The 16,013-nt window shown below is 32.3% G+C and overlaps 1 protein-coding gene across 9 annotated transcripts in view; it reads right to left on the bottom strand.

The window, feature by feature from the left end:
* LOC145263152 (histone deacetylase 5-like) overlaps positions 1-16,013 on the bottom strand; it is a 506,934-nt gene that overhangs the window by 114,278 nt on the left and 376,643 nt on the right. For all 9 annotated transcript variants that reach the window (XM_080120140.1, XM_080120145.1, XM_080120142.1 and 6 more), the window contains 4 exons: positions 15,777-15,875; positions 15,088-15,214; positions 8,524-8,698; positions 6,751-6,958 (listed from right to left, as the gene is read on the bottom strand). In XM_080120140.1, coding sequence (XP_079976266.1) covers positions 6,751-6,958; positions 8,524-8,698; positions 15,088-15,214; positions 15,777-15,875 — 609 coding nt within the window. The remainder of the gene's footprint in view (positions 1-6,750; positions 6,959-8,523; positions 8,699-15,087; positions 15,215-15,776; positions 15,876-16,013) is intronic.

The following is a 16,013-nucleotide window of genomic DNA, read 5'->3' as shown; positions in this document are numbered from 1 at the left end:
ATGGAGCAACATGACACAGTGCCAGATACAATCACTTTACCAAGAGAAACATTTGAAAGAACATAATTTCATGAAAATGATCTGTCAACTGGCCACCTCGTTTGTGTGCTTTAAACTCGATTATTTTCTTTAGGAATATGTAAAGTCCCATGTCTATGTTGATAAACCAGACACAATAGACTACTTGGAAGACAACATTTGACATGTTATTGTCAAAATACAGCCTAATTTAATGCATAGAATTTGTGAAAATTGGGACTAAATTACGCCATATTCATGTGAGAATTCTATTCAAATCATAAATCTCAGAACTACTTGTTAAGGAAAGAAGGCTGAACAGACTGACTTACAAAGATAAATAAATTCTATGTGTTTTATGTGTTGCTTGAATCATAATTTACAAAATAAATTTCCACAAGTTGCAAATGCTGTTCAGATGTCAGTCTCTTCATGATGAATTGAAAAACCAAGTTGAACTCAAAATAACCGATAGTTGCCAAATCTGCAATTAAAGAAAATAAAGTTGTCAATTTAAAGTTTACTGTCCCTATAAAAACACGATGTGTGGGGGTGTGGGTGTATTGCAAGGGACTTTTCAGAGAAGCTATGCTGAGAAATTAATCTTTGCAACAAACCACATATTTGTATAATAAAATATTTTTCTGTGATTTATTTTAAAGTCTGTTGCTTCTCAAAAGAAAAAAAATTGGGGTAATATTTACTCCTAATGCCTATTGTGAAAATTTCATGAAAATTAAAGGTATCTGAACTTTCATAAGTTTCTATACCCTTTTCTGCATAAAATTAAATATAGTCCACATTACTAACCCTAGAAAATGTGTTCCAAATTCAAAATGATCAATTTATAAATATATAAACATACGCATACCTAACTTTATGTGTGCCCGAAGTGGTGAAAGCTTGTACATGAAAGTTGTGATGCTCTAGAGAAAAGAAAGCCGACAAAAGCTTTGTAAAGGTTTAATTGATGGTCTTAGCCAAGACACACACAGCTGGAAATATGACACTTGTGAATGAGTGCTTCTGTCAAAAGCTGGCTACATTACCCACCTTAAGTCATACAAAACTCCTGTTCAGGTCAAGTTTTTACCTATTAGTCTGAATCAAATGATCTGTTTAATATACAGCAACGTTTGCAAATCTACCGCTGGTTTGAGAGGACATATGATTGTTCATAGGAATACCCTTTAGCCCCCAGAGGAAGTAACTCAGTGGAAATTGCTCAATTCATAAGTCACATCTGCTTCAAGATGTGCAAATCTGCAGCGGGATTGCAGAATCATCTAAGATGGCATGGACGATGAGATGGAGAGAACAATATGACGGCGATCATCTGGAAAGATGTAGCAATCATATATATATTTTAAAAATTAGAAAATTTTTCCCAAAGGTTTAATATATTAAGATCTATTAGCCAGTGGCAATGTATATATATCAATAAAAATTAAGCTCAAATATTAAGCTACATGATTAACATTTCGGTGATCAAGCATTCATATATTTTTACAAAACCAAAACAAGGAAAAAAGATGACATGTTTTGCATTTTTTTTCGCATGTTACAAATTGTTTTGAAACAATTTGTAACATTTGAAAAAAAAAAAAAAAAAAATACAAAACGTGATTTAATCTTTTTTCCTTGTTTTTTGTAAATATATATATATATATATATATATATATATATATATATATTTATGTGTGGGAGAATATGTGGTAGTCTGCTACTGGTTGGTTTTTGCGGGTTTGCCTGTTTACTAGTGCTTAGTAAAGTTTGCTTCTTGAAACCAAAAACTTCAATAATAAATATTTCATTCATAAGTTCATTGTAAAAAAGACACAGATACTTAATATTAATAATTAATATTAATTCATATAAATAGATAACATTTTAGTAATTTTGATACAAGCCCATTCAATTTTTAAATAAGATGAAGAAATGAAAAGAAAAATTAATCTGACTAAGCTAGTGTGTGTGTGTGTGTGTGTGTGTGTGTGTGTGTGTGTGTGTGTGTGTGTGTGTGTGTGTGTGTGTGGGAGGGAGGGAGGGGGTGAAGACTTTTTTTTTTTAAAATTACAACTTTTTCATGGAATTTTAAAACAATAAAAAAAAAGAAAATGTGGTGTCACTAATTGGAGAGAGAGAGAGAGAGAGAGAGAGAGAGAGAGAGAGAGAGAGAGAGAGCACACACGCAAGCAGTCAGCCAGCCTCTCCAAATTCCTGCTTATGTCTAAATTCTTTCTTTCTAGTTAGTTTAATTTACCTCCCTGAAAAGGGATCAACAAAGATTTTAAGAAAAGATTAATAATTTATACTTTTAAAAAATTAAATCACTTTAACTACTGTTAATATCGACAAAACTACTGCATATATAAACAAAATAGCATAATAAAATTACAAATGAATAGCACCAAACATTAATTCTGTAAAAAAAAAAAAAAAGTGATGCAAATTAACACGCCTTTTGTCTCAGTGACATATTTAAATATTTCAAAATACTATGTTGTGTAATTAATTTTTAACTAATTTTGATAATATATATATATGAATGTTGAAAATTTCATAACACTGGATAATTCTTTGATTTTTGGTGATTAAAAAAGCTAATAAATTAATTTTCTAGTGGGAGTCCCATGTTATAGATGCAGGGCAAGCCTATCAGTTGCTAGCAGAGCTTGGGTTAGAGCTGACACTGCTGCTAGTTAATTCATGATGTCAATAGCAAGTTGTTTTTTTCTTCAACAGGAAAAAAAAATGTTTACTTCAACATCAACTTTTTAACTGCTAAAAATTTAGATGCTTATGAGTAATCTTCTCCCTTCTCTTCTCCCTAAAATCTGATATTATAGTTGTATGAATGTACATAGAAAATTGATTGGTACATGTATGAATAAATATATGTGCAGATTGTGTTAAGTTGACAGCATTAGAATGTAGAAAAGATAAAGACATGTGAATGTGTGAACGAGAAACATTTAAAAGAAAAAAACGTTTTTTTCTGCTTCAGAAAAGAAAAATATGTCTATTATGATACCCTCACTTCGATAAAGTTTTCTCACTTAGGAAACGCCTTTTTTTACCACTCAGCATGAGAGGTTTTGGAGAAAGGTCAAGTTTCAATTGAATCCACCAGATAGTCAATGTTCTATTTTCCAGCCTACATGAAATATAACAATACTGAATAATAGGAAAGAAATAGAAATATTGCTCTTTTTCTGACAGTAGTTCTAACTCATGTGTTCAGAAATATTTTTATGCCTTATGTAGTTGGTCCAGCATGCTGGGTATTCAAAGGAAACATAAATTTAAGATGTTTCTATATGCTGAAGATTACAGGCGAAGCAAATTTGCCAAGGATTATGTGGCGATACTTCTTGGTGCCCCATTTGTGATTCTGTTGAGTCTGCATTTTCAACTCTCTTTAATAATTATCTCAAGTGAAAGTTTTGACTGATTCGCTAAACTACAAAAGTTGTTTGATTCACTTCAACTGTGCAATGTGTTCATTATCTCAATTTTTATTGAACTCTGAAGATTCTGTAGTTTTGACTGACCTCAGCAAGTAATGATGTCAGAAAAAATGTGAGCCACATAACTGCACAAAAATAAACACTTTTTCTTTATTTTGAATAATTATTTTAATTAAAAACATTTTTTAATTCACATTGATAGAAGCCTTAAAGATAATTATATTATCGTATAATTCTTCATCTATTCTTACAAGGATATATAACTCTAAGGTAAAAATGGGTAAAAATATATCGCTTAAGATTAAAGTATACATCAGTTATTTCCCTTTCTTATTACCACTTCCATTAATGTCTTTGTACCAGATGTCTCCAGCAGTCAGCTGCTGTACATATTTGTTAAAAACATCAAAACTGTCCTTATTCTTTCAAGTTTAAGAGTTTTTGTTTATCCACCCCCCAATCTAAAATAAAATAATGGTTTTATTTTAATTTTTCTTAAATCTTTACAGTTTAAAAAATTTTTGTTTAAGATAAAAAATTTGTTTTCAGACATATAAAGTATGATGAGATCAAAATAGAGTCATTATTGAAAAACAATTGGGAGCCAGTGGTATAGGCTATCATAGCAGCCAGATGTTAATTCACTGCTCAGAAAGAATTTCTAGAATTTTCTTCCTAAGTTTTAATTAGTAAATGTTATAGAAAAATACAAATGCAGGAAAAGATACACAATCAATTATTATTAAAAGAAATTGTCTTGGGGTAGCAATGTTTCATCATTTCTAGAGAAAAAATAAAAATCATCAGAATGATCTTATTCTGTCATAATTTCTAGAAACTTTCCAGTTTACTGACTGAATTTAATACAAGGACTGAAGCTCTCCAAAGACAAAATGACAATGACTATCAGAATTGACACTAACAGGAAAAGTCCCATAAAATAAGCTATTGCCCATCACTCATGATTATAAAGGAAAATCCTCAACCACAATTCAGGACTGATATACAAAGGAATCTTAAATTTGTTAATACAGGCTTCATAAAAACATTCATCTATACAGAAAATGCACATTTGTAAATTTTTTCATCACTGTTATGAAGTTGAAGATGGAAGTGGTGCTAATTCTTGTAACTCGTTATCTTGTGTAAACTGAAATTTATTGCAAGGGACTTTTCAGAGAAGCTATGCTGAGAAATGATGGAAAAATACAACAGAACATATAACAGGACAGAGTTAACCATATGTTATATACATTTTGTGATAGCATGTATATTATAGAAATAAACAATAATCATTAGAATATAAAAGTTTTAAAGTCCATTTATGGGTAGATGAACAGTCAGATAATGCTTTCACATTTCAGTGAAAATGATTGAAACAGATTTTCAACATAATATTAAAGAAGGTGGTGAGAGTTGGCAGTCTTTAAGTTTGCAGCCGAACAATGATAAAATTTGAACAACAAATTTAATAGTGATAATTATATAGAATTAAAACATTAAACAGCGAGTTTTTTAAAAATATATTTTGTATATAATTGTGTTATATATAGTGAAGAGCTACATTCTTCCTCAAGGTGATCCCTGTTTTGAACAAAACATGAGATTTAGGAGTGAATTTTGATAATTCCTGGCTGACTAGATTGCAATAATAGTCATCGAAATACTAATTGCTCTGCTGTTGCTTTCCTGTGATTTGGTAGCTGATATACTTTTGTGTAAACACATTGCTCTGGGAACAGACGAGTAAGAGGATCCTTTTTAGATTGTTCCTAGTCATTATCTTTATAAGTCAGTCTGTTCATCCCTCTATCCTTAACAAGTAGTTCTTCCTGTGGCAATCATCAATAAATTGATGTTTCAGCAATGAACTACAGCTTTGCGGGTGATCATCTATGAGAATGGGAAATTATGTTGCTCTGGTTAACAAAGAACCTTAAAACATATACAAGTGTGTCAATCCAGTCAATGAAAAAAAAATTCTGAATTTTTTTTTTTAGATGAGGGCTGATTGTTTATATTACTTGTATTGATTGGACTATTGATGATTGCACTTTTCAACAGTCAGCGAAGTTAAGGCACTTATTTTTTCATTTCTTTAATTCATCCAAAACGAGGCACATTGCTACATAGGAGACTATTGTAAATAGGGGACAGATTTATAGGGCCATTTTTAATAGGAAGTTATGTAGTGAGTTGTTTGTTCACATTGCATTTAAATTTCTCTATGTGGGTAAAGTCGAGGAAATGGGGAGCAGAAATGGAATCCCAAGAGTAGGTTGGTTGGTTGTTTTCATTTTATGGCATATCAACCCTTTTCATGTTATTTAATGCCAAATCCAGTTATTTTGAAGAAAATTTTCTTAATAGAATATATTTGGGTTTTTTTTCCAGTTGATTTCTATTTAACCCATAGTTGGGACCCTAACAGGTACTATCACTTCGGGTCAGAGCAGACCTGGGAGCAATGGCAATTAAAGGGTGGCTCCACATTTCCCAAAGCCCGCAAACTGGGGCCTCACCATTGGATATAGTTTAAGGTCATATCCAGGATCCCCAAGAGTAGGAGTGCGAGAAGAAAAAAACCCAAAAAAACTATTAAGGTAGAAATTCCTTCAGCATTAGATGACCTCAGCAGTGAAGAGGTGGAATTTAGCATATTCTCGGGTTGGTCAGAGGGTATTTATATGGAGGGGACACCAGTGCAGCCAATTCATCAGAACATATTCCATTAAAGTACTTGTAAAACAAGCACAGGAATGTAACATTGTGGGCCTGTGACTTGGTAACCGGTGTGGCACCAATTAGATTAGAGCCTTTTTTACCATGTCTAAGAGGAAGAGACTAGTAATTGATCCTTCACTTAAGATGTGATAACAATACTCTATGCCTGGGTGGTTTCATAAAGACATAGGATACATGAAGATATGCGAGAAGTTCACTAGCATGGTACGGGTCCTGTTATATCATTGTTGACAACTTCTACTTCTCCCAGGGATTCTAGATTTAAGGAGCAAACTGGAAAGAATTATTCTTAGAAATTATAGATTTTGCTTGGAATTTGGAATTTTCCCATTAGATGCGATGAAACATACGTATTCGGAGAAAATAATTCGATTATTACAAATTGAATCTTGTACGATAACAAACATTGTTTAGATTTTGCTTAAAACTAACCTAACGATATTAAACAATAAAGAATGATCAGATATAACATGAAAGGGATCAGCTTTGAAAGAGCAAAAGAAAACAAAGGGGTCACCTGTTTTAAATACATCTTTTTCTGTTCTTGTTGCTGCTGCTGCTGCTGTTGCTGCTGCTGTTGTTGCTGCTGCTGCTGATGGTGGGGTTGTTGCTGCTGCTGCTGTTGTTGTTGTTGCTGTTGCAGGAAAATTGACTGTTGCTGTTGTTGCAATAAGGGGTGCTGAAGAGGGAGAGGAGCAGATTGGGTCCGGCCTAATGGACGATGCCTGTGACACAAACAGAATGAAAATAATATTAGAAAAAAATTGTTGTTGAAAATAAAACAGATTTTATTTTTATTTCCTTAGTAAAATATGTAAAAAAAAAAAAAAAAAAAAAAAGTGCCTGCAAATCAACAACATCTGATAAATATAAAACTTCTTTGCCTCTGGGTGAGTTTTTATTTCAAATAGAGAGCAAAAATGTGACAATGGTTGTACTAATAAAAGAACAAACATTTACTACAATGGTGGGGGGGGGGCAAGCTGTCCATCTTTACTCCTGCCACTGTATGCAACTGAATCATAGTAAATGACATGCGAACTGGAAGGTATGTGAATTTGTTTCTGCTGCCTTTATCTCTTTCTTGTTGCGTTTTTCCTGAAGTAAATTTGCCTCAGAGTTAGGAAAGCATACCCTTTTCCCAGCTCTAACAGGAAGTTAGGGGTATTTTAACAGCCATGGTTCACTACTTTCCTTTTCCAGAAATGGAAATAAATATGTGAACCGTACAAAATGTGTCATTATCCCTTAATAAACGTTTGTTCCAGGTCAACATACACGCGATCCTAAATCAAAATTATTGCATGGAAGAGTGAAACAAATAGTAGATAACCAGAGAGCAATGATGCTAAAATCCGGCCAATGAAGTTAAGACATGCGTTGCATGGAGAGAAATGATATGATGGATGTGTAATGCAAGTCTTAAAGACAGGCTTAGTTTTGATGAGCCCAAAGGTAAATTAAATCAGCACAGTATAACGAGGTATGCACAGAAGAGTAGACTTCTATGGTATAGTCACGTTAAAAGAGTTGCGAGTTTTTGGGTTAGAAGATGTAGAACAGTTGAAACAGCAGGTTCAGTTCACAGGAGAAGGCTAAGAAAAACATGAAAGAAAGTGAAAAAATTGGACTTGAAAGAAAGAGGGATAAATAAAGACCTGACCAGAGATAGGTTAGTTTCGAAGTCAATTTCTTCAAAATTATCCAATGCATCATCAACAACATCAATAAGGGTTTTATCATTCAATGAGGAACCTCTCCCTGGACTTTAGCCATCTAACTGTCCCGAGCTATCCGCTGCCATGTGGGACCCAGGTCGTCTCTACATCTCATTCTTGCTCTTTTCTTTGGCCTCTTATATTCACGTGTCCATTCCGTTGTCCTGATAAACCATCTGTTGTCCTGTTGTCTGGCTATGTGCCCTGCCCATCTGTGTTTGGATGGTTTGATGGCAGTATTGATGTCAATAACTTTTGTTTGTTGGTGGATCTAGATGTTCGTCTTTCTGCCTTGTAGAGTGATGTCTAACATTATCCGCTCCATCTTTATGCTAATGTCAAAATTTCACCTTGGCAAGTTGTCAGGGTCCATGTTTTACTACCGTAGATCACAGGTAGTACATATTCATTGAAGATCTTCCCTTTGATCCAATTCATAGCAGCATGTAAAATGGATATTAAATTGAATATGATGAATGATATGCAATTTTAAATTTTTTAAATATATAGAAACCAGACAAATAGAACAAGAATAGACGTATGATAGCCATTTTGAAAATTGTAATAATTACCTCAAACGGGCATGTGCGGCCTGGGCATCAGTTATACCCGGGCTTACAGAGCCTGGAATGGAGTAGGGACTAACGAGCGGCGAGGGAAGTTTTCCTGTGCAATTTTCTTCAAATGATTTCACTTGTGCCGGAGACAGGTAAGTTCCTTGATTTTGAGAGAATTCTCCATCAATTACTGCAAGTAAATAAAGAATGAAAGAGTGAAAAAAAAAAAAAAAACTGCATTCATGGAGTTTAAAAAATTTATACTTTTTTCTTCAAAAAGAAATAACAATCAGAATAAAATAAAGAACTTACTAGTTAGCATAAAATTGAAAACTTTAAATTTGTGATTAAATGCTCGAAGAAATAAAAATTAGAAAAAACAAACTTATATTCTCGTGTTTGAACATTTAATAAATAATGTAAATATTTATTCCTCATTGAAATTTTTCTCGTATATTAATACCCGAGCCTGAGCATTTCTTTATGAAGTTCTAAAAAAAAAAATATATATATATATATATATATATATATATGTAAGATGAAACAGATTTTTCATCTATAAAATTTATATTAAAAAAGTTGGTTATCTCCCTTGCCTTAAAGATATTTAGAGAGTAGAGTTATGTCCCTTACACATTCCAGACAGTCAGTGGACATCTTAGATGAACACGTATCACATGACTTTCTCAAAGTTAAGACAGTTTAGACCAGGGGTGGGCAAACTTTTCAGTGCAAGGGCCGCATTAAAAAATTCTAAATTTTACTGGGCCGCATAGTATATTTTCCAATATGATTGATATTTAAAATAGACAAAAAAGGATTTCAGAGAAAAAATATAACTAATTTTCATTTATTAGCATTTTAAAGTACTCTGGAAGATTTCCATAAAACGCATTTATTTGAATGATACAGTAACTTTAAACTTTAAAAAACAATTTTATTAATATGTATTTTTAAGTATGAGGTTCACATGAAACACATTTGAAAAACAGATAACCTTGTTTGAAGAATAAAAGCAATTCTTAAGTAACTCTGTTTAAGGAGATTAAAAAATATCTTATTAATTAATATTTTAGAATAAAATCTTTAACTCAAAGGACAAAAATGAATTTCTATATTAAAAAAGAAACGTCACATGAAGCATATTTACTTAAAAATGAAGTAACTCAATTTAAAAAGGAAAACATATTTGTATTGATATTTTAAAACAGAAATTTCATATGAAATATATTTATTTGAAAAACAAAATAGCTCAGCAACTGAGCAACAAAAGGATCAAAATGACTCAGTGAGAATAATGCAACTGACTGCAATCATTTACCAGTTTGTTGAAATTAGGTGTCAAGTTGCTTGTACTGATTCTTAACACTGACTGAAGATTTAAGTCTGTCAGAAGTGATCTGTTCTTTTACTTGTTAATTTTCAATATGGAAAAAGTCTGCTCACATATGTAAGTTGAAGCAAATAACACAAACATCTTCCTTGCAAGATTTTTCAGATTTTAAAACTTTTCTGGGTGCAGAGATGCATAAAATTCGACTAGTGATTTATTTTCAAAGAGCCTTTTTTAAAGAGTTGCAGTTTGCAAATCAATAAGATCTACCTGTAGTTCTTCGGCAGCTGTTTCAACGTCACATGCAAAAGGTGAGCTGAGCAAATCAAACTGTTCTTCAATTGCCTTGAAATCAACAAATCTTCTGATAAATTCCTCTTTTAGAGCCATCAAGTGGGAACTGTATTTGTCTGATAATGCTTGTGTAACAGCTCGTGTTTTCAACAGAGGAAAATAAACAAAATTTTGCTCTTTAAGCTGCTTGACAAAAAGTTTAAGTTTCATTGAAACGCTTTCACTTCAACATACAATTCATGAGCAAATACACTTTTGCCTTGTAGTTTTGTATTTAACTCACTCAGCTTTTCCAATATGTCTACAGCAAATGCAAAATCACAAACCCATTCGTCACATTCCATTTCTTTTAAAAAGTCACAAGGAATTTCTTTCATATTAAGAAACATGACAACCTCTGCTTTAACGTCCCATATTCTCTTCAGTACTTTCCCCACACTTAACCATCGGATATTTGTGATACAGCACATCAGTAAAATCTGCCTCGATATCTTACAAGAAACATTGGAACTGCCTGTGTTTCAGTCCCCGTGCTCTTAAGTTCACTGCACGCACTACTGGATCCATAAGAGTTTAAAAGATGATTTACAGAGGCTTTCTTGATGTATGATGCAGTAAAAAGACAACACACTGTGCGATGGACAATCTTCTTTGATTTTTTTATTCATCAAGGTCACAAGGCCACAGTGTTTGCCTTTGAGTGAAGGAGCGCCTTCAGTTGACATACTTGCCAGTTTATCCAGGCTTAACCTAGACATAATTAGACTGCTAGTGATACTGTTGTATAAATCGTTTCCAGCGGCTGTGTCATTGAGAGACTCCATGGATAGCAATTCTTCTGTAATTTCAAAGTTTTTGTCAATTCAAAAATGGATAAGCATTGAAAATTTCACGAAAATCTGACCATTAGTTGATTTTTGCTAGATTTGTTAAACAGATATGTTTTCAATGCTTACTACAGGGGGACGTTATTTTAAAGCGCCAATTATATAAACACGATTTTCGTCTCACAATTTCATTATTTTTGTACAATGAAAATTTTTTTTTTAAAATATTACTAGTTTATTTTGCCCTTCTTTTAAATGGTACAAAAGTTATATTGATAATATTAACTTATAATAAAGTTACATTGTGTAACATATATGGGGGGGGGGAATTCTGTGGTGAATTTTGGAGGTGCCTACGGAACTTCTAATTTCATTCCAGTGCTAAAAATAATTTTCTAATTTAACACACGACCAAGAAATCGTACGAAAATAAGAAAATGAATATCAATCAATGTTTGAATTTATTCACAGATAACTAAAAAACAATGTTTTGAATAAACAACTGCTGTGATTTTATTTTACGAAACAAGAATTATAAACAACAAATTATATATATATAGGAAACAAACATTTTTTGGGTTTGTATTACTATACACATAGATTTGGAAAAGTTGTCAAAAAACAAATATATAACAAATAAATGTTATCAAAGGCAAGGTAAGTTACTTGTCTACCAAACTGGATATGTTTTTAGTGTTTTTATTTAATGTAACATGTTTATTCAGCTCGAAAAACAGTGTTTACCGATGTATTGGAAAATTAAAAATGGCGCCCGACTCTCTCTTTGACACAGTAAGTTTGGGAAAAGTTAAAAATAAAAAACTAAACAAAATACTGTTAAAAACCCACAGTGTCAAAGAGAGAGTCGGGCGCCATTTTTAATTTTCTAATACATTGGTAAACACTGTATGTTTTTCAAGCTGAATAAACATGTTACATTAAATAAAAACACTAAAAGCAGTTAGGTGGTAAAGTAACTAATCTTGCCTTTGATAACATTTATTTGTTATATATTTATTTTTTTGACAACTTTTTTGAATCTGTGTAAAGTAATACAAACCCCATTTTTTAAACGAAAAAATAAAATTTGTTTTTAATTTTAACGGGAATAATATTTTTTTATCGTTATTAACATGAAAATGGAATTTATAAATTTATTTTAAATCATTGATATTTGTTAAATTAACGGGAAATGAAGCCATTTTGATTGGTATTAACATGAAATGATAAAATTTATAAATTTATTTTAAATTATTTGTTTTTTTATATTTTTTTTCGATAAATTATTTTTTCGCTTAATTTGTTTTTTCTATTAAAATTGACTTATTTCACACATTCTTAGTTTTTAACAAAAAATCAGTAAACCAGAACGAAATTAAAAGTTCTATTCCATTTTTGTGACAACCGAAAAGCATAGCGTGCTTATCCATATTTACCATAATGTTGATACAATTTACGAAAATATTAAAAAAAGTAAAATGAGTACTTCAAAATATAGTTATCGAAAACATAAAAAAAATTAGAAACCGCATGAAACAAATCGAAGATTCAATTGGTATTCACAAATTTTTCCACTTTTTTTTTAAAAACCCACAAAATGTTACTTATTATAAATTTTTTGCATATATTGAATTAATTTTTGATCATTTATAGAAAACTGGAAAACAAGATTAAAAGTTTTTTTTTTTTAATAAATATTTTATAAATCAGTTAATTTATTTTAATCAGTAATAAATGTACAAAATTGACTAATATATATATATATATATGTAGGCGTCCTGTAAAATTTTAAATTTTAGATATTATTTCAATCAAGATATTTTGAACAAGTAAATACTAAACAAAATATTTGACAAAACGGGTCAATATTGATTACATTTTTTTTTTTTTTTTTTTTTTTTTAAAATATTTTGCTTGAATTTGCATAAAACCCTCTTATTGATATTCTAAAAAGTTTGACTAACGAAATTACATAATGGGAATTTAAATTTACTAAATTTTTGTAACAAATTAGCATAATTACAGATGTAAACAAAATAATTAGTCAATATTTTAACTTACTAAAATGCTTGGCAATGAATTTATAAGATGTCCTTTCTTTGGAAATTCTAAATATCATATGAAAATTTTAGTGTCTTTTAGGAGTAACGGAGATGGGAGAGAGAGTTTGCTAAGACTTGACCGGTCGGTCGGCTGGACCCCCCCCCCCCGACTACAACCGCCAGATTTATGGTCCCGACAATATTTTTAGTATGTCAAAATAATTTATTGCCCGTTTTCGGCCAAGCAAAAGTTTCAGGCACGGCAAATCAAAAAGGGTCCAATAAAGCTCTGGCAGTCTAGCTGGGAACCAAGTGTAAACTTACCAGTCCCCATAAAAGTGATTTTTTAATGTGTAATTCGTAAGGTTTCTTCGTTTTCTTTTACTTTATTTGTTTTTCTTTCTTCAGACATTTAGTTAGATTGTTAACGAAGGTATTTTTCATTTCCAAATTTTCATTTTTTGCAAGGATCTGCCCGTACTTGTGTCCGGCAGTCCACACAGCTATGAGAAAACCACAATTCAATACATGGAGGGCCGCATGAATTCCTTTGGTGGGCCGCTTGCGGCCCGCGGGTCGTAGTTTGCCCACCCCTAGTTTAGACATTTTAGAATTATTTCTTCATTTGTAAATGGAGAATAGATGTTAAGTGTTAATTTATACAGAGGATTTTCATTCAAGCCTTTTATATTATCCACGTCTCACAAATACAACCACCGCACATATAATACTACATATACTAAAAAAATATTATCGGTTATTTATTTTTTTATATAAATGTAAACATTTAGACTGTGCACAAAGTCTTTTTACTAAACAATTTCTTTTATGGACCGATGATTTTATAAATCTTAGAATATATATTCTTGGAAATGGCAATTATTTTTTGAAACTCGATCATTTAGGCGATGCATTCATCTAAAATCACACACCCTCCCCCCTCCCAAATAGAAAAAAAGAATTGCTTTATATCAAATTTTTAGCTATATTAATACATCGATGCACATGTGTAAGCATCAATAATATGTCTGTAGTAAAATCTTAAACTACTGAACTGATAATTATGAATTATTGAATATGTATTTTCCATGGTATATATTACTGCTGCAGCCACGCAAACTGTTATATATTACTGCTGCAGCCACGCAAACTGTTATATATTACTGCTGCAGCCACGCAAACTGTTATATATTACTGCTGCAGCCACGCAAACTGTTATATATTACTGCTGCAGCCACGCAAACTGTTATATATTACTGCTGCAGCCACGCAAACTGTTATATATTACTGCTGCAGCCACGCAAACTGTTATATATTACTGCTGCAGCCACGCAAACTGTTATATATTACTGCTGCAGCCACGCAAACTGTTATATATTACTGCTGCAGCCACGCAAACTGTTATATATTACTGCTGCAGCCACGCAAACTGTTATATATTACTGCTGCAGCCACGCAAACTGTTATATATTACTGCTGTAGCCACGCAAACTGTTATATATTACTGCTGTAGCCACGCAAACTGTTATATATTACTGCTGTAGCCACGCAAACTGTTATATATTACTGCTGTAGCCACACAAACTGTTATATATTACTGCTGTAGCCACGCAAACTGTTATATATTACTGCTGCAGCCACGCAAACTGTTATATATTACTGCTGCAGCCACGCAAACTGTTATATATTACTGCTGCAGCCACGCAAACTGTTATATATTACTGCTGCAGCCACGCAAACTGTTATATATTACTGCTGTAGCCACGCAAACTGTTATATATTACTGCTGTAGCCACGCAAACTGTTATATATTACTGCTGTAGCCACGCAAACTGTTATATATTACTGCTGTAGCCACACAAACTGTTATATATTACTGCTGTAGCCACGCAAACTGTTATATATTACTGCTGTAGCCACGCAAACTGTTATATATTACTGCTGTAGCCACGCAAACTGTTATATATTACTGCTGTAGCCACGCAAACTGTTACTGATTGGCGGCTGATGAGGAACCGAATACAGCATGCGCAATCACACATTGTACGAAGAAAAAAGTGTTAGTATTTTTTAAATTACTTACCTTGGCGCGAGGGGTAATATGGCAGAGTGTTTGGTAAAATGTGACTGGCCAGTGGCAGGTTGTACCGGGCAGCATTCATGGCAGCTTCTGTCATCCCTGACGATGGACTACTGTTACTGCTGCTGCCCTGAAAACAAAAATAGTTTTCTTTCACAGATATTGTAACAACTGATAATACTGGACACAAATTAACATTCATATTCTGGACAGGATTTGTTTTGGGCCGGAGCATGTATTCTTGAATTCTATACGGATATGTTCTTTTCTTTTGCACACACACTGCATCTTTTCTCTCTAATCTGCCTGGTGACATTAAGAAAGACAGAGAGAAGCAGAAAGTGTGATATGCAGCCATTGCCTTACTTTCTGCCTTTTTCCCTCCCTGTCTAAGTAGAGTCACACCCGCACACATTTGCAGTCTCCTTGTTTGTTTATATTCAAAGTCCTTTTTGCTTTAATTATTTTTTATAATAATCTTTCAAACCTCCAAATATACTGTTTTTGAAATTCTATGTGTATGTTACGGTTGCTCACTCAGTCACAATATCTTCAAGCGGTTTTATTATAAACAATTAAAAAAGTTAGTGATTTCACTTAAACCTTGCATTTATGCAGATGTTCCAATATTATGAAGTAGCAATAAATAAAAGATAGGTGTACGGAAGAAAAACAATCATTTCTTTACTTACAGTGGAGGTGGGAGGTCTCCCGAGAGAAATGTTTGGCATGGAGGGTGATGTGTACAAACTAAAATCTGTTCCTTGTTGAGCAATACATGTTTTATAGAGCTAAAAAAAGAAATAAAAACATTTATAAATAATTTTATCTTGTCTGTTTTCTATAAAAATGAATATGGCTGCATGAAATAGCAATAAATGATGATTCAGCTGTAACTTTGCAATTTTAGTATTTGGGTTTGTACTCTT

The sequence above is a fragment of the Euprymna scolopes genome, chromosome 38, assembly GCF_053919585.1.
Source record: "Euprymna scolopes isolate OS-2025 chromosome 38, ASM5391958v1, whole genome shotgun sequence".
Lineage (NCBI taxonomy): Eukaryota > Metazoa > Mollusca > Cephalopoda > Sepiida > Sepiolidae > Euprymna > Euprymna scolopes.
Note: the sequence above shows the minus strand (reverse complement) of the source record. Positions and strands in the feature narration are given on the sequence as shown.